General features: G+C 48.5%; 1 protein-coding gene across 1 annotated transcript in view; it reads right to left on the bottom strand.

Moving 5' to 3' along the window:
* KIF26B (kinesin family member 26B) overlaps window positions 1-18,625 on the bottom strand; it is a 569,508-nt gene that overhangs the window by 332,655 nt on the left and 218,228 nt on the right. The window contains exon 3 of the mRNA XM_064383674.1: window positions 14,160-14,693. Coding sequence (XP_064239744.1) covers window positions 14,160-14,693 — 534 coding nt within the window. The remainder of the gene's footprint in view (window positions 1-14,159; window positions 14,694-18,625) is intronic.

Below are 18,625 nucleotides of genomic sequence, written 5' to 3'. Positions count from 1 at the left end.
CGCTTGAACCCAAGAGAAGGAGGTTGTGGTGAGCCAAGGCCAGGCCACTGCCCTCCAGCCTGGGCGACAGAGCGAGACTCTGTCTCAAGAAAAACAAAACAAAAACACCTCCCAGCCGCAGCCTTGGGTGTAGACATGGCTGCTGCTGTCTTTGCTTTTCGCATGAAATCTTTCTTCTGCCTAGTGTCTCGGTCACGCCCAGCTCTCAGCTGAGCAGCAGAAGGAAGAATACGTGAACTCCTCGGACCAGTGGTGCGGCGGAAATGTACTAGAGTCTCCAGAGTCCCAAAAGGAGCGACTAACATGCTTCTAAACACCTAAATTATTCCCTCGGAGTGACTCGGGCATATGAAATATATGACTCATTAACCGATCCTCACAAATAACCTCTATAAGATAAAGGCATGCTAATTCATCACGGTAAAGGCTGTTAGCACAGTAAAATCGCAATTAGAAATTAATTAGGTGTATGTCTGGGGTGGGGTAGGTGAGGACATTAGAATTTTCCAATTTATCCAATATTGCAATTTATATGATAATTTTAAAAGAAAGGTTTATATTTTATAATACATAAAAGAATAAGAAAGCAAATGTATTAACAATTTACCAGAAGCATATGAATAAGGAAAGCAGGAATGAAGGTCTTGAATCCTCTGTTTCAAAGTGTTCAATAAGAATCACGAACCAAAAGAAAAGAATCAAGAACTAGGCCTGAATTACTTGATATTTCAAATGAATTCCAAAATAATAAGGTTTGACTTTTCTGGGTTATTTTAACAGTGACCTTTCCACTACTCCGTAAAATTCTAAATGATTCCAGTCTATTTGCTGCTTTCCCTACTCCCTTAGAAAGGTCCCCAAATACGGGAGAAAACTGGTCAATGAAACTTTCTGTATTTTATTAATTCACTAATGATAAAATGAGATCACTTCGGCCGGTCACAGTGGCTCATGTCTGTAATCCCAGCACTCTGGGAGGCTGAAGTGGGCAGATCATTAGGTCAGGAGATCAAGACCATCCTGGATAACATGCTGACACCCTGTCTCTACTAAAACACAAAAAATTAGCCAGGCATGGTAGCACACACCTGTAAGCCCAGTTACTGGGGAGGCTGAGGCAGGAGAATCGCTTGAACCTGGGAGGCGGAGGTTGCAGTGAGCCAAGATTGCACCGTTGCACTCCAGCCTGGGCAACAGAACGAGACTGTGTCTCAAAAAAAAAGAGATCACTTCTACTTAAAATATGACATTCTCACATATGATGTGATGTACATAGGGAAAGCTGGCTTTTTGGTAACATGTGGAGGAGGGAATGTTTTTGAAATTGCAGGCTAACATTTATTTTATGTGCTTGATACTCACTTTATGGAACTGGTGGTGTTTTTTCATCAACCACTGGCTCTTACAATGGAAAAGAGGGCCCTGATTCCATTTAACTTGAGTCACATGAACTTGAGCAAAAGAAAATGGCACTCATTCAAGGAATTTAACGGGGAAGTTGGCCTGTGTCACACGCAGCGCTCAGTATGCAACATGCACTCTCTCACATGATCCCATAACATAAAACAGCTCTGCAGCTTTCCACTCTGCAGAGGAGAAAATTCACACACATTGCAGTTAAGAAGCCCACTTGAGGTTCTGCAGTCACAAGGAAGCTGGGCTTTTATTTCCGGTGCATGAGCAGCAAATCTAGCATGCCCTCACCCTTGCATTGTGTGAGACTTAGATAAAATCATTGATGAGTATCAGCCTCAGACTTTCTAAAACTATCTGTTTTCTTTGTCATTAAAATGAGGAAGAAAAAAAAAAAGCAGTGGCTGTTGTTTTCCCCTTGACCAGCTGGCTACGAGCTTGGACACTCTTCTACCCAAAGGAAAGTGAAAATTCAGCCTGAGGGAACAAGGTCGGGGGAGGGCGGCTGAGATGAGAGAGGATGGGGAAGGAGCAGGTAACCCGGAAAAGCGTCCACCTCTGGGCAGGTCTCTCTCTCACCTACTCCACCCAGTAGGAAGTTCTCAGCTCTGCCTCCACCCGAGCTCTGCCTGGGAGAGGACAGTAAGTCCTCCCTTGCATGGGTGGTAAGAGCCACATTCCCACCACCTTACCACCTAACCCCTCTCACCCACATCAAGAAGGGGGAGGGAAGGTAACTGTTAACAGTAACTAAGGCACTCCCCGAAGGCACACAGCGCCTTACCTACTGTTGCTAGCCTCTGTTTGGAGCCTAGAAATGTTACTTAAGACAAAAACAAAAAATAGGGCCCGGCGGTGGCTCACGCCTGTAATCCCAGCACTTTGGGAGGCTGAGGCGCATGGATCACAAGGAGATCAAGACCATCCTGGCTAACATGGTGAAACCCCGTCTCTACTGAAAATATAAAAAATTATCCAGGCGTGGCGGCATGCGCCTGTAGTCCCAGCTACTTGGGAAGCTGAGGCAGGAGAATCACTTGAACCCAGGAGGCACAGGTAGCAATGAGCTGAAATCACACCACTGCACTCCAGCCTGGGCGACACAGTGAGAATCCATCACAAAAAAAAAAAAATGCAGACCAAATTATCAGCTTGGTCAGTAGAGAAGGAACAAGGCCCCCCTAGAATCGGTCAGATTAGGCTCTCAGTTTAAATTTACCTACCCTCAGGCAGTGTTCCAAGAGGTGCTATTTACATTTATGCCTATGGCTGTGAAAGCGCAAATGCCTTACAAGGTATTCTGTAAGAGGAGGCTGTCATTCTGCGAAAATCCCACGTATACAGGTCGATCACTGACTTTGTCCCTGAGTATTGTTTCATTTTGTCTGGCTCTTGCGAGGTTCCCTCCAGTATAAGCAAAGAAGATGAATGGGAATCCTCCCCTGCTAACCAGCTGTGGACGCCTGCATCTGCTCCTTCTTCAGAAGTGGTTTATCCATCTACCTATCTACCTATCTACTCTATTTATCTATCTATCATCTATCTAGAATGTGACCTTATTTGGAAATAGGGCCTTTGCAGATATAATCATCAGATTGATACAAAAGTAACTGCAGTTTCTGCTATTATTTTTAAAGGCAAAAATTACAATTGCTTTTGCACACATGTAATAGTTAAGGATTGAGACGAGATCCTGCTGGATTAGGGTAGACTCTAAATCCAATGGCTTGTGTCTGTATAGAAAAGAAGAGGACACAGTGAGACACGAGGCAGAGACTGGGCGATGCGTCAGAAGCCACGGAATGCCTGGAGCCAACAGAAGCTGGGGGAGGAAGGACTCTTCCCTGGAGCCTTCAGAGGAAGCGCCGCACTGCCTGCATTTCAAACTTGCAGTCTCCAAAACTATGAGAATAAATTTTTGTTGCTTTTAAAGCCACAGGCTGGGCACAGTGGCTCATGCCTATAATTCCAGCACTTTGGGAGGCCAATGGGGGTGGATCAACTAAGGTCAGGAGTTCAAGACCAGCCTGGCCAACATGCAGAAACCCCGTCTCCACTAAAAATACAAAAATTAGCTGGGCATGGTGGCAGGTGACTGTAATCCCAGCTACTCAGGAGGCTGAGGCATGAGACTTGCTTGAACCTGGGAGGCCGAGGATCCCCCTTGGCCAGCTCGCTATGGAGCATAGAACTCCCTGGCTCTTTTCTTCAACCCATAGGAGAGTGAAAGTTCAGCCTGGAGGTTGCAGCGGGCCAGGCGCGATGGCTCACGCCTACAATTCCAGCACTTCGGGAGGCCAAGAAGGATCACCTGAGATCAGGAGTTTGAGACCAGCCTGGCCAACATGGTAAAACCCTGTCTCTACTAACAGTACCAAAACTAGCTGGGCTTGGTGGTGCACATCTATAATCCCAGCTACTCCAGAGGCTGAGGCAGGAGAACCGCTTGAACCTGGGAGGCAGAGGTTACAGTGAGCCGAGATCAGGCCACTGCACTCCAGCTTGAGCGATAGAGCAAGACTCAGTCTCAAATAAATAAATAAAGCCACATAGTTAGTAATAAATTGTTGTCAGTCCTAAGAAACAAACATCTATTTTTTTTTTTTTTTTGAGAAGGAGTCTCTGTCGCCCAGGCCAAAATGCAGTGGCACGATCTCGGCTCACTGCAACCACCGCCTCCTGGGTTAAAGTGATTCTTCTGCCTCAGCCTCCTGAGTAGCTGGGATTACAGATATGTGCCACCGCACCTGGCTAATTTTTGCATTTTTAGTAGAGATGGGGTTTCACCACATTGGCCAGGATGGTCTCAATCTCCTAACCTTGTGATTCACCTGCCTCAGTCTCCCAAAGTGCTGGGTTACAGGCGTGAGCCACCGCGCCTGGCCGATAAATTCTTTCTTAATGCTGTCGTTCTTGGTCTTGGCAGTTGAAACCAAGGCCTGGGTCCCACGTGAAGACATTCTTATTTAACTCATCTGGGGTGTGATTCAGGCATTAGCATTTATTTTTTAATCTCCCAAGTAATTCTAGTGTGCAGCCAAAATGGAGAATTCCTGCTTTCAGGCAAAGAAATCTTCCCATTTCCCTGCTTCGAAATCCCCATTGTCTGCCTTCTGCCTACCAGGTAAAAAGTGATACCAACAAACACTCACATTCTGCCTACAGCTTTCAAAGTGCATTCAACTGCGTGTACCATGAGGGTTTTTACCAGATGAGGTAAGAATCAATCACTGCCAGGGCAGTTCTGTGAAACTTCTTTCTATCAGATCAAAAGGCCCTCTAGTGAAGATGAACTTCTTCCTACATGGAATTCAGTGAGGTCTCTCCTGCCCCTCCCGTTCCTTCCATCCCTCCCACCCCAGCTTGGAATGATTTCTGCGGTGGTTGTGGTGCGCTCGTTATGATGATTCTACAACAATCGGGAAATCTGAGACAATGGAAAACCAGCCGTGCGGTATGAGTAACCTCTCATTCTGTGAAGGCACCCAAATGAAATGACCGACGTGTGCCTGGAGCAGCCCATCTGCAGGGTAACGGAGTCTGCTGTGAAGATGAAAGGCCGGTGTTCTCGGCCATCTGCAGGTTTCTGCAGGGACTCCGTGTCCGTAGGCCCCATCCCGCTTCCCTTACCAGGCTTTCTGGTTAACCAAAGGCTTTCCAGGTATAACAGCTTCCCATTGCTGCTGAAGCAAAATGTCACCAATTTAGCAGTTTAAAACAATATAAAGGTATCCTTTTTTTTTCTTTTGAGATGGAGTCTCGCTCTGTCGCCAAGCTGGAGTGCAGCGGCGCAATCTCAGCTCACTGCAACCCCTGCCTCCCAGGTTCAAGTGAGTCTCCTGCCGCAGCCTCCCGAGTAGCTGAGACTACAGGCACACACCACCACACCCAGCTGATTTGTATTTTTAGTAGAGACGTGGTTTCATGATGTTGGCCAGGATGGTCTCGATCTCTTGACCTCGTGATCTGCCCACCTTGGCCTCCCAAAGTGCTGGGATTACAGGCGTGAGCCACCGCACCCAGTCAATTTACCCTCTTAAAGTTCTGGAGACCAGAAGTCAAAAATGGCCCTGCAGGGCTGGCTCCTTCTAGAGGCTCAAGGGGAGAATCATACACTTGCTGCCCCCAGCTTCTAGAGGCTTCTTCTTCCATCATGGAAGCCAGCAGATTGGTGTCTCTCTCATCTCTGCCCTCTGCTTCTGTCTCCCCATCTCCTCTCCCTGGTTCTGATCCTCCTGCTTCCCTCTTTCAGGATCCTTGTAATTACACTGGGTCCACCCAGAGAGTCTAAAATGATCTTCTTGGCCGGGCGTGGTGGCTCACACCTGTAATCCCAGCACTTTGGGAGGCCGAGGCAGGCAGATCACCTGAGGCCAGGAGTTCAAGACCAGCCTGGCCAACATGGTGAAACCACATCTCTACTAAAAAGACAAAAATTAGCCTGACATGGTTGTCCTTGCCTGTAATCCCAAGGCTGAGGAAAGGAGAATCGCTTGAATCCAGGAGGTGGAGGTTGCAGCAAGCTAAGATCATGCCACTGCACTCCTGGGTGGCAGAGCGAGACTCAAAAATAATAATAATAATTAAATGATCCCCATCTCAAGATCCCTAATCGCACCTGCAAAGGCCCTCATACTGTGTAAGGTAACACATCCACAGACTGTGGGGATCAGGGTGCAGACATCGTTGGGGGCCCCTATTCAGTCTACCACACCAAGCAAATGCCCAGATTAAACTGATCTGTGAATTTCCTAATGAGGTCTGGGTGTTCCCTTCAGACCACCGGCCCTATCCACATTCATAAGGTGTGACTACCCTTTTGGAATTTCACCCTGAACACTACAGCCTTGAAACATATGCTGTCCATGACTGAATATACAGATTCTTTTTTCCGTGTTCGTGATTTGTCAAAAAGCATAAAGATAAATAATCTAATATCTCTTTGACCACCTACAAACAGGAGAAAGCAAAACCCATGGTCTTAAGAATCTCATCAGTGTCATAATTTGTCTAATGGTGGCATCTTATACTACTGCCTCGCTGGGCAGAAGCTGCAGCAAATGGAAGCATCTGACCCCAGTGCTGGCGCACGACGCGGGGTGCAGCATAATTCAGGGCACAAGTGGCAGAGTGAGTCCTCAAGAGCTGCGAGGAATGGGAACAAAAATCCTACACTCCTGACCTACTGGAAACACCCACCCCTGTGCCTTCTGGAAACGTGGTTCAGCCACGAAGAGCTTTGTATGCCTCATCTCCCATCATCAGCCATATAGAACACAAGCCACGATAAACAAAGCCTCTGAGAACGATAGCACTTGGCCGGCCTCACAGAGTCTCCCCTTCCTCCCACCGGGACACCTGGAAGTCTGCTAGCAGCAAGTTCCCCCAGGGCTTCCGATCTCTGAGGTGTGAGATTTATGCCCTGCAGAGGTCCTGTCCTTCAGCAAACTTTCATCTATTTTGAGGTTGGTGCTGTTTTTGCATCCTTTGTGCCTCTTTTTTTTTTTTTTTTTTTTTTTGAGATACGGTCTCGGGTCTCACTCTGTCGCCTAGGCGAGAGGCAGTGGTACAATAACACCTTACTGCAGCCTGTGACTCCTGGGCTCAAAGAACCCTCTTGCCTCACCCTCCTGAGTAGCTGGGACTACAGGCATGCCACCACGCCTCGCTTTTTATTTCTCTGTAGAGATGGGGTTTTACTGTGTGGTCTAGGCTGCTCTCGAACTCCTGGCCTCAAGCAGTTCTGACCTTGGCCTCTCAAGTGCTGAAATTACAGGCCTGAGCCACTGTGCCCAGACTGTGCTCACATCTTAAAATGTAAAGGTCAATGAGGACTGTGCTTCATAGGCACAATTATTTCTAAAGCTATAATAGAGACAACGCCATCATGCCTTCAGCCAGAGCTCAGTCTAGCATTACCTCTGACATTAATTCCAATGGCTGCTTTTACAGAGAGCAGGAAAATTTGTATGGAGAGTGTTTTCCTCCAACTCAAGGAATGCACATGGACTACCTTCCCTGTATCGATGTTCCATTATGGATTTATTCCTTGTTTTTTTGTTGTTGTTTCATTTTTTTTTTTTTTTGAGATGGAGTCTCTCCCTGTCGCCCAGGCTGGAGTGCAGTGGTACGATCTCGGCTCACTGCAACCTCCACCTCCCAGGTTGAAGCAATTCTCCTGCCTCAGCCTCCTGAGTAGCTGGGACTACAGGTGTGTGCCACCACACCCGGCTAATTTTTGTATTTTTAGTAGAGATGGGGTTTCACCATGTTGGCCAGCATAGTCTTGATCTCTTGACCTCATGATCCACCTGACTTGGCCTCCCAAAGTGCTGGGATTATAAGCGTGAGCCACTGCACGTGGCCAGCCAGATTTATTACTTGTATATTATTCTAACATCTTCTGAATTTTCTTGACAAGTTCAATTGAGTGAAATCCTATGAAATAAGGTTCTTCTATCCTTTCAAATGCCCCTGCATTGAGTGCGACATCAAAATGCCAGCTAGGTTCTTTTCATTGCATCTAAGGATTTATTAAGTATCATTAAGATACTTCAGGTTGGCCAGGCACAGTGGTGCAGGCCTGTGATCCCAGCACTTTGGGAGGCCGAGGTGGGCGGATCACAAGGTCAGGAGTTTGAGACCAGCCTGGACAATATGGTGAAACCCTGTTTCTACTAAAAATACACAAATTAGCTGGGTGTGGTGGCAGGCACCTGTAGTTCCAGCTACTTGGGAGGCTGAGGCAGAATTGCTTGAACCCAGGAGGCGGAGGTTGCAGTGAGCCGAGGTCACTCCACTGCACTCCAGCTTGAGCGATAGTGTGAGACTCTATCTCAAAAAAAAAAAAAAAAAAAAAAAAAGTTTAGCTTAAAGATTAGCTTGGAATCAAATAACTGGTAGTTTCCACCAAAATTCTTGGGTTCTAGATAGGTCTTTGGCCTGGAATACTTTCCCAAACTAGGGCCAGTCATGGGAAATAATTATACTGCTCCGCTGACACAGGAGATCTCTCTAATAAAGAACCACATGTGCACGTTAGCTGCTGCGAGGGACATGAGAATAAAACGAGTCCCCTGTTGTCCAAGAGTGTGTGATCTAGCAAAAGGGATCAAACTAGGATTTAGAAAACTCTGAGCAAAGGAACCTTCGAAACATCTCTCAGCTTCAGGTCTCTCCTCTGGGAAATGAAAGGGTTGAAGTAGACAGTTTATACTGGTATTCCTGCTTTATAGTTCATAAAATATTTTCACATCCTCTTCGTAATTGTTCCCTATAATCACATTGTGAGGTAGGAAATAGACTAAGAGGTCAAGCTACTAAGCTGGTTTCATAGTTGTGGAACCACAGCCTTGAACTAGATCAGACTCTGTCTCCAAATCTCCTACCATGATGCAAGAACCATTACCACCTACAGAAGTGGATTCTAACACCAACATCCTGTAATTCTGATGTGTACAGTCTTTCCTGCAGTTATTTACTATAATAAATGTAAATCAGGCAAAAGCAGCTGCCGCTCAAAAGGAGGTAACTAATCTGTAGTTGATTACAAGGAACTAATCTAGACACATCCTTTCAAAGTCACAATTTCATGTGGTCAAATGAAGGTTCTAACACCTGGTTAAGAAGAGGGGGAAAATAGATACCAGGCTTACTTGGGGTGGAGGGTGGGAGGAAAACAGAAAGCGACCTGCGGGGTACTGTGCTCGCCACCTGGGTGGCAAAATCCTTTGTACACCAAACCCCAGTGACATGAAGTTACCCACCTAACCTGCACATGTGCTCCCAAACAGAAAATAAAAGTTGGAAAAAAATGAAGGTTCTAGAGCAGTGGTCCCCAACCTTTTTGGCGCCAGGGACCCGTTTCATGGAAGACAATTAGGGGCGGAGATGGGATGAAACGGTTCCACCTCAGACCACCAGGCATTAGATTCTCATAAGGGGATCCCTGTTCTTAGAGAATTTTCTGCTTTCTCTATGTATGCATAGATTATGATAAATGTCTGCAGATTAACAAAAAGTCTTTCTTTGAAAGCTCGTCTTATCTTCTATTACATCAGTTTTCTAAGATATTTAATGAGCATTATCTCTGTGGTTTGCTCTGCATTTTCGATGTAAGCTCAGTACTTCCTAAATTGCTCTTTTTAAAATCTCTCTGGATTGATTTCTATTTATCTGTGATGCTTACAGCTTCCTGGTCTTCCTGGAGGTACTTTAGAAACGTCAAGGATACAGCAGAAGAGAATCAAGAATCTTCCTACTGCAACCTTTGGAGATGATTACACAGTGGTGTGGGTAACAGGGATTGAGGAGGGACCGCTCTATCGCCCATGTGACGCAGGCTTCACCAGGCTCCCTGTTGGAAAGCCTGTCTGTGTCAGTTCATCCTGGCTACATCTAAATTGTAGAAGGGCAGAGTCGTCTTCTCTCTCATTTCTAGAGGTTCGGGTTCTGTGGGTGTGGAGTCGCACTCTTGGTAGTGACAAAGTCTAGATGCTTCTCTGCCCGGGAAACAGCTCTGGCACCGATCCAGAGGCCATCTGCTCTGTGGGGAGGGAAGTGGGAGTATGGGTGAGCAGGAAAAATGAGGTCAGCTTTCAGAGCAGTCAACCATCTCTGACGAGCTGGCTAGACTGCGAGCTGCAGAATATTTACTGCAGGGAGATGTTCGCGACAGGAGACACTCAGTCTGGCCAGACCCAGAGCCCCCACCCCAGGGCATCAGGACGACACAGTCACAAAACAGGGGACATGGATTCATACTGATTCATAGCCAGGCATCAAATCCCTTTATCGCACAGAGGTTTCCTCTGGTCCCTTTATTACTTAGGGGAAATGCATGAATTGGTCTGTTCTGGTGTTGGAAAGAAGAAATATAACGTACCCAGGATGACTGCAAGTTAGTGGCTTGTGTGAATCTTGGTTTATCTGGCTTTGCCACAGCAGGCTGGATTATGAGTCTGTCTGCATGATCCCAAAGCAGTGGGCATCTCTTCACCTCTGCACTCACCTGGCTCCTCCCCGACTGTGAGGACCTCAGGACAGGAACCAGGATTTCCAGCCCGAGGCTGCAGCCCCACCCGCCACCTAGCGCAGTGCCTGGCACTTGGCTAGACAGTTGTACAGCAAATTCGCTTTCATCTGAGGTTGGGAAGAAAGAGGAGGGATAGCAGGGCACAGTGGCTCACACCTGTAATCCCAGCACTTTGGGAAGCCAAGGTGGGCCAAACATCACCTGAGGTCGGGAGTTCAAGACCAGCCTGATCAACATAGAGAAATCCTGTCTCTCCTAAAAACACAAAATTAGCTGGGTGTGGTGGTGCATGCCTGTAATCCCAGCTACTCAGGAGGCTGAGGCAGAAGAATTGCTTCAACCTGGGAAGCGGAGGTTGCAGTGAGCTGAGATCACGCCATTGCACTCCAGCCTGGGCAACAAGAGTGAAACTCTGTCTCAAAAAAAAGAAAAAAGAAAAGAAAACAGGAGGAATAGAATCATTGCACACCAATAATCATTGCACACACAAATAAAAGAAACACACCAATAATCCCTCATTGGCCTTTTAAGCAGCATCTTCAGTGTCCCCGCCTTAGACACAAACTCTCACCGCACTTTGAATACTTTCCATGAAAACACCAGGTCCGCGCTCATCTGTCCTTGCTCGTCAGCGCTGGCACAGCAGCTGAGTCTTCTAACTGGCCCGAGCCGCATGTTACAAGAGCACTGGAGTTGTGGAAGGTGAAATGTGAGTTGTCTGTGTAACATGAGGATGTGGTTCACACAACCCAGAGATGTGTTAAAAAATATGGCCTGGGTAAAAGGATGTTTACCTGAGCATTTTATTTATAGTAGCAAAGACCTAAATTCTAATTAATCGGTGTTTGGGTATATATTAGATTGGTGCAAAAGTTATTGCGGTTTTTGCCATTGAAACGTAATGCCAAAAACCGCAATGACTTTTGCACCAACATAATTAGGCCATCACCATAGAGCAGATAATATTGATATAATGAAATATGCGACTGCTAAAGATAATATTTTAGGAAAACATATAAGGGCGTGGGGATATGTATCCAATGTATTAAGTGAAATGCAGGTCACCGAATTGAACCTGCTCACAATTTTACAAATTGCGAGGTGTGAAATACTAGGAGGAATTATACCCAAACGTTACCTAGTCTAATCTGGGCCACATCGACTTTTAAAGTCCTATTTAAACTTTTTCATGTATTTTAAATGTTATTTTACAACAAATGTAACTTTTTATAATTTTCTAAATAGTACATTTTAAAACTGCAAACAACGACAAAATAAGCAGATGATCCCATAACGCAAAGAAGCCCTTCTCTGTTCCTGCCCCAGATGGTCACTTCCGAGATTAGACCGTGAAGCCTCTCCCAGGACGCCGCGGGTCCCTCATTATATTTATACACACAACCCAGATAATTCTAGCCAAAAGTCTCGGGGTGATGAGATCCCTGCAGGTAAAACTAGTTCTTTTCTTTGTTACAGCAGATCTGAACAGGAACCGCATCTGGAAAAGATGTGGACAGCTGACGCCGGGGTAGCCTAGGAAAGCTGGAAGAAGGCATGGTAGGCAAAGGCACTCCCTGGGCGAGGGAGGGCTGGAGCTGATCCTGCCGTTGGCTGCGTGGCCACAGTCACTCAGCATCTTTGAGCATCATATTCCCTCCCTGCAAAAGGAAGATCCCACACCTGCCCCGCCTCCCTTATACACCTACCGTGGGGCTAAATGAAATAATGCTATGTTCTGTTCTGCAAATGAAGAGTTCCACAACCCAAGAACACTAACGTCTTAGGATAATATTCAATGTTTCCCACTTTCTTTCAAGATAGCAAGAGACACACACACTCTTAAACACTCTAGAAAACATCACCAGGAATTTTATCAATGCATTTAACTCACTTCGCGAATCCCTGGATCTTTGTCCCGCGTAACAAAACTATGCTATGTGTTCCCTTGACTTGCTCCCTCTTCTCCTGGGGTCATGGGTAGATTGGCTTCCCCAGCTTCCCCGGTGGGAAGGTGGGGTCAAGAGACTAAATTGTCTGTCTGCCTCTCTCTCTTCTTTTTTACCGATTCAGAGTCTTGCTCTGTCAGCCAGGCTGGAGTGCAGCGGTACAATCTAGGCTCACTGCAGCCTCTGCCTCCTGGGCTCAAGCAGTCCTCCCATCTCAGCCTCCCAAGTAGCTGAGACTACAGGCTCATGCCACCATACTTGGATAATTTTTGTATTTTTAGTAGAGATGAGGTTTCTCCACGTTGCTCAGGCTGGCATACAACTCCTGGGCTCAAGCAATCCACCCGCCCAAAAGTGCTGGGATTATAAGTGTGAGCCACCATGCCCAGCAGAGACTCGACTCTTGTCACTGGAATATAGATGTAAGCAATGCACATCCCTTTCAGGCAAAGCTGGGCCCCAAAATCCTCCTGTGGGATCCTCCATACACTCCCTCTTCCCTCGTTTCCTGGCTGGTTACAGAAGATCTGGTGGAGGACTCTCGAGGCCCCTGGAAGATGGTGACACATTTGGTGGAAGAAGTCTGTGTCCCCACATCGCAGCAAAGGCCACCCACCAAACACCCACTATGACACAGGCCCACGTGAGAGAGAACCTGAGGTCTTCAGGATGATGTGCTGTAAGTACCGACCGCTTCTCTGAATAACACACCCTTGACCGTGGCCACCCCTTCACTCCAGGGATGGTCAACGCTCTCCGCTGCTTCCCCACCACTGAGGCAGGGGATGTCGGGGCCACTTACACTAAAAATCCAGTCCTCGGCCAACAGAAAACTCACCCAGGCAACATTAGAACATCTTTAAAGATTCCCTAGGAAACTGAAGACCTGTTTTTAATCTCTATGGGGAAACTTGGGGGCATGAGCTAATTTAAATAACTGAAAAGGAAAAAACGCTTTTGGCAGCCCAGTCCCAACAGTTCTTAAGGTGAGTTGCAAACAGAAGAGAGTTCAGGTCTAAGAAGGGAGGAGAGGTTAGGAAGGGCGTCTACAGCTCTTTTAGACGGTCTAGACGGAGGAAGCAGAGTGCCAGCATGGACCACTGTTCCTTCCTATGTTTTACTCTCAGCAACACCCAGCACTTCCCATGGATTGCTTTAAAATCATGATTTCAGGGACTCACAATATCCTTTGTTTCAAAAGCCTCTCACTCATTTGTCTTAATATCTTAAATCTCTGCTAACAGCACAACAATAATCCCCTACTACGTGGCAGGTATTGGGGTACATGTCATGCAAACACAACCTTATTTAATTCTCATGACTCACGTCCATGTATAAGTGAGGGGCTTGAGCCTGAGACAGGGCAAACCCCTCGTGCAAGGTCACATTTCTAATAATTGGACAGGTCGGGGCTTGGACCCCACTCCACGTTATCTCCGTGGCCCTTCTCTTCATGGCTATGCCATGTGGTAAACTTGCTGGCTGAGAAGCCGCTGGCATCACCTGGACCAGCAGGGTCTCTCAGGAAGGAGACACTGAGAGGCGGAGAAAGGGCAGCTGTGGGAGGCTTGGAGGATACAGCAGCACCCTCCCACGGCAGGCAGGCGTGGGCGGAGCACGTGGACGAGAACTCTGCGGGGTCACATGGAAACGCTAGGCTCTGAGTTACGGGCTTCCCAGGAGGAGGCAGAGGAAGGAAGTGCTACCTACTTCTCTGCTCTCACTCTAGCCAGCCCTGCTCTTCCTGGCTCACACAGGCGACTTACCTGGTATGGGTACAGGGTGACCCCGTTGGTCCTCGACAGGGACCAGGTGCCCTCCAGGTACTGGTGAGCCTGGATGGCCACTGAATTGAGGATGTTCCCATTGCTTGGACTGGTGGCCATCTGGAGGCTGGCCTTGGCCTGGTGAGTCGGGGACCCACTCTTCTTTTCCGCCCCATTGCTGACCCCAAGGCTGCTGGGTTTGGTGCTGTGCTTGTTGACGAGGCCTGTGTAGTTGGAGGTGGCATAGGGGGCGGGCACAAAGGCCCAGTCCCTGGGCTGCTGAAGCCCACCCACGTGCCGGGACCCCACCAGGGTGGGGATGCTGAAGAGCGGCGGGGGCGAGCCGGGCGAGGCGTCGTAGTGCTCACTGCCAGCGGCCTGCTCCAAGGCCAGCACCATCTGGACGGCCTCCTGCTTCAGCTGGTTCAGGTGAGTGGCACAAATGTCACAGCGGTTGTCCCGGTCATTCCATGCCTTCCGGATGGTGTTGGGGACCTGGAGTTTATCATGAATCACAGCTGAGAAAGCAGGATCCTAGAGAACACGGAAGCAGAGGAAAAGGAGATTCCATCAGTCAAGGTTGTTCAGCGCAAGTCAGACACCTGGCTCACGAGCTAAGCCCTGGCTGTGCCCAAGGAGTTTGATGGTTTGATTGGCATCAACAGAAATAAGAAGCCACACTGGCAGAAAAGCCTCTACTTCTGATAAACACCTTTGACAAATGTAAGAATTTTATAGTGACAACTTTTAAAAATAAGTTTAAAAAAAAAGACTTTCAAGTATCCTCTTCGCCAGGTAGGTCAAACAAGAACATTCTTATTCCGGCGTCATTGTTTTGTTTTCTTTTTGAGACTGAGTCTCACTGTGTCGCCAGGCTGGAGTGCAGTGGCGTGATCTAGGCTCACTGCAACCTCTGCCTCCTGGGTTCAAGCGATTCCCCTGCCTCAGCCTCCCGAGTAGCCAGGATTACAGGCATGCGCCACCACACCTGGCTAATTTTTGTATTTTTAGTTGAGACAGGGTTTCACTATGTTGGCCAGGATGGTCTCCATCTCTTTACCTGGTGATCCACCCACCTTGGCCTCCCAAAGTGCTGGGATTACAGGCGTGAGCCACAGGCACCTGGCCGAGCATTCTTACTCTTTTTTTTTTTTTTTTTTTTTTGAGACAGAGTCTCACTCTGTCACCAGGCTGGAGTGCAGTGGCACGATCTCGACTCACTGCAACCTCCGCCTCCTGGGTTCAAGCGATTCTCCTGCCTCAGCCTCCCAAGTAACTGGGACTACAGGCGCCCGCCACCATATCTGTCTAATTTTTGTATTTTAGTAAAGATGGGGTTTCACCATGTTGGCCAGGATGGTCTCGATTTCCTGACCTTGTGATCTGCCCGCCTCAGCCTCCTAAAGTGCTGGGATTACAGGCGTGAGCCACTGCACCCGGCCTCTTATTCTTACATCCACTAAAAAATTATAGCCTTCCCTTGGGCTTTGCAGGGTGTTCGATCAGAAGGAACAAACGTTTGTCAGGCATGATGGGGGTGGGGCCAAGCAGCCCAGCAAACCTGTGCAGACTGCCTCATGTTTACTATTTGCCCCTTGGCAAGCTGGTCATGTCTCTACCCGGGTATCTGATATTCTAACCCACTAAAACCAAACAGTCCAAGACACTTTTCCCCTCAAACTTCATCTAAAACTACTATTTAAAAATACTGGCTGGGCGCAGCGGCTCAGGCCTGTAATCCCAGCACTTTGGGAGGCTGATGCGGGGGGATCGCTTGAGGCCAGGAGTTCAAAGACCAGCCTGGGCAACACAGTAAGACCCCATCTCTACAAAACATTTAAAAACCAGCCAGGCATTGTGGCCCACGCCTGCAGCCTCAGCTACTCACGAGCCAGGTGGGAGGATTGTGTGAGTGCAGGAGTCAGAGGCTGCAGTGAACTATGACGGCGCCACCGCGCTCCACCTGAGCAACAGCGCCAGACATGTCTCACAAAAATCATCTTGTGGCTGGGCGCGGTGGCTCATGCCTGTAATCCCAGCACTTTGGGAGGCTGAGGTGGGCGGATCACGAGGTCAGGAGTTCAAGAGCAGCCTGGCCAAGATGGCAAAACCCCGTCTCTACTAAAAATACAAAAATTAGTTGGGCACAGTGGTGGGGGCCTGTAATCCCAGCTACTCGGGAGGCTGAGGCAGGGAACTGCTTGAACCCAGAAGACAGAGGCTGCAGTGACGCAAGATCGTGCCACTGCACTCCAGCCTGGGCAACAGAGAAACTCTGTCTCAAAAAAATAAAAATAAAAAAATCTTGCCAGGTGTGGTGGCTAGCACCCATAATCCGAGCTACTTGGGAGGCTGAAGCTGGAGGATCCCTTAAGGCCAGAAGTTGAGACCAGCCTGAGCAACACAGAGAGAAAACCTTACAAAATAATGTATATATTATTATTATATACATTTATAACATGTTTATATTTAAAATAAAAACCTAGCTCAGAGGCCCATATCGAAAAGAAATCAGGAAATGGACTGAATGAGAGCAATGTCTCTTCTTTACTTGGCTTTAATCGTTACAGGAAAGCCGAATCACATGGAGGAACAAGCACCAGGAGTGTTCACTGAGGATCAGTTTCCAATCCTGCCACCTGTGACCTGGGAGTTCTGTAGGGACCTCAGGCAACTTACTGGATATCGCCGAGCCTCTCATATGCCACACAGGGTCACGGCCTATCCTTACTGTAAGGACCTCCCAGCCACGTAACTCCAATCGTGGGGAAATTGGGATGGGAGAGTCTGGCCTGTGCATATATGAACAGGGCTACTATGCCATTTGGGGGCCTAGGTGACCGTCTGAGGTTCAACAGATGTTGCAGAAAATTGATAAAACTCATCTCAAGGCTTATTTGCCTCCAGGCCATTAGGGAGAAAATCTGCCCTTCTGAAACTCACTGTCAGCTTTTACAGGGTAGAAGCCCCTTCAGACCTGAATGGGGTTTGATGAGCGTAGGCAGGGAGGGTGGTGTGGGGAGGGGGCAGGAAGATCAGCGGTTGGCGGGTCGTTCTTAATTACGATCCATCTTGACTACAGGCTCCAGCGTTTTGTGTTGCCTGTTTCACTGCCCTGCACAGCTCCTCAGTGTGCACTGATTACTCGAATAAATAAGAGGCCTGTCTCCACTGCAGCAGCGAGTGGCTCAGGAGGAGGCACTCAGACAGTCACAATGGCGGGAAGCGAGTGGCTCAGGAGAAGACACTCAGACAGTCACAATGGTGGGAAGCGAGTGGCTCAGGAGGAGGCACTCAGACAGTCACAATGGCGGGAAGCGAGTGGCTCAGGAGAAGACACTCAGACAGTCACAATGGCGGGAAGCGAGTGGCTCAGGAGAAGACACTCAGACAGTCACAATGGTGGGAAGCGAGTGGCTCAGGAAGAGGCACTCAGACAGTCACAATGGCGGGAAGCGAGTGGCTCAGGAGAAGACACTCAGACAGTCACAATGGCGGGAAGCGAGTGGCTCAGGAGGAGGCACTCAGACAGTCACAGTGGTGGGAAGCGAGTGGCTCAGGAGGAGGCACTCAGACAGTCACAATGGCAGGAAGCGAGTGGCTCAGGAGAAGACACTCAGACAGTCACAATGGCAGGAAGCGAGTGGCTCAGGAGGAGGCACTCAGACAGTCACAATGGTGGGAAGCGAGTGGCTCAGGAGGAGACACTCAGACAGTCACAATGGTGGGAAGCGAGTGGCTCAGGAGGAGGCACTCAGACAGTCAGAATGGCGGGAAGCGAGTGGCTCAGGTGAAGACACTCAGACAGTCACAATGGCGGGAAGCGAGTGGCTCAGGAGGAGGCACTCAGACAGTCAGAATGGCGGGAAGCGAGTGGCTCAGGTGAAGACACTCAGACAGTCACAATGGCGGGAAGCGAGTGGCTCAGGAGAAGACACTCAGACAGTCAGAATGGCGGGAAGCGAGTGGCTCCGGAGGAAGATACTCAGACAGTCACAATGGCGGGAAGTGAGTGGCTCAGGTGAAGACACTCAGACAGTCACAATGGCGGGAAGCGAGTGGCTCAGGAGGAGGCACTCAGACAGTCACAATGGCGGGAAGCGAGTGGCTCAGGAGAAGACAGTCACAATGGCGGGAAGCGAGTGGCTCAGGAGGAGACACTCAGACAGTCACAATGGCGGGAAGTGAGTGGCTCAGGTGAAGACACTCAGACAGTCACAATGGCGGGAAACGAGTGGCTCAGGAGGAGACACTCAGACAGTCACAATGGCGGGAAGCGAGTGGCTCAGGAGGAGGCACTCAGACAGTCACAATGGCGGGAAGTGAGTGGCTCTGGTGAAGACACTCAGACAGTCACAATGGCGGGAAGCGAGTGGCTGAGGAGGACACACTCAGACAGTCACAAAGGCGGGAAGCGAGTGGCTCAGGAAGAGACACTCAGACAGTCACAATGGCGGGAAGCGAGT

This window comes from Aotus nancymaae, unplaced genomic scaffold, assembly GCF_030222135.1.
Source record: "Aotus nancymaae isolate 86718 unplaced genomic scaffold, 86718_ANA_hifiasm-v0.15.2.pri h1tg000032l_0, whole genome shotgun sequence".
Taxonomy (NCBI): domain Eukaryota; kingdom Metazoa; phylum Chordata; class Mammalia; order Primates; family Aotidae; genus Aotus; species Aotus nancymaae.
The sequence above is the reverse complement of the archived record's forward strand: the minus strand, read 5'-3'. Positions and strand labels throughout refer to the sequence as shown.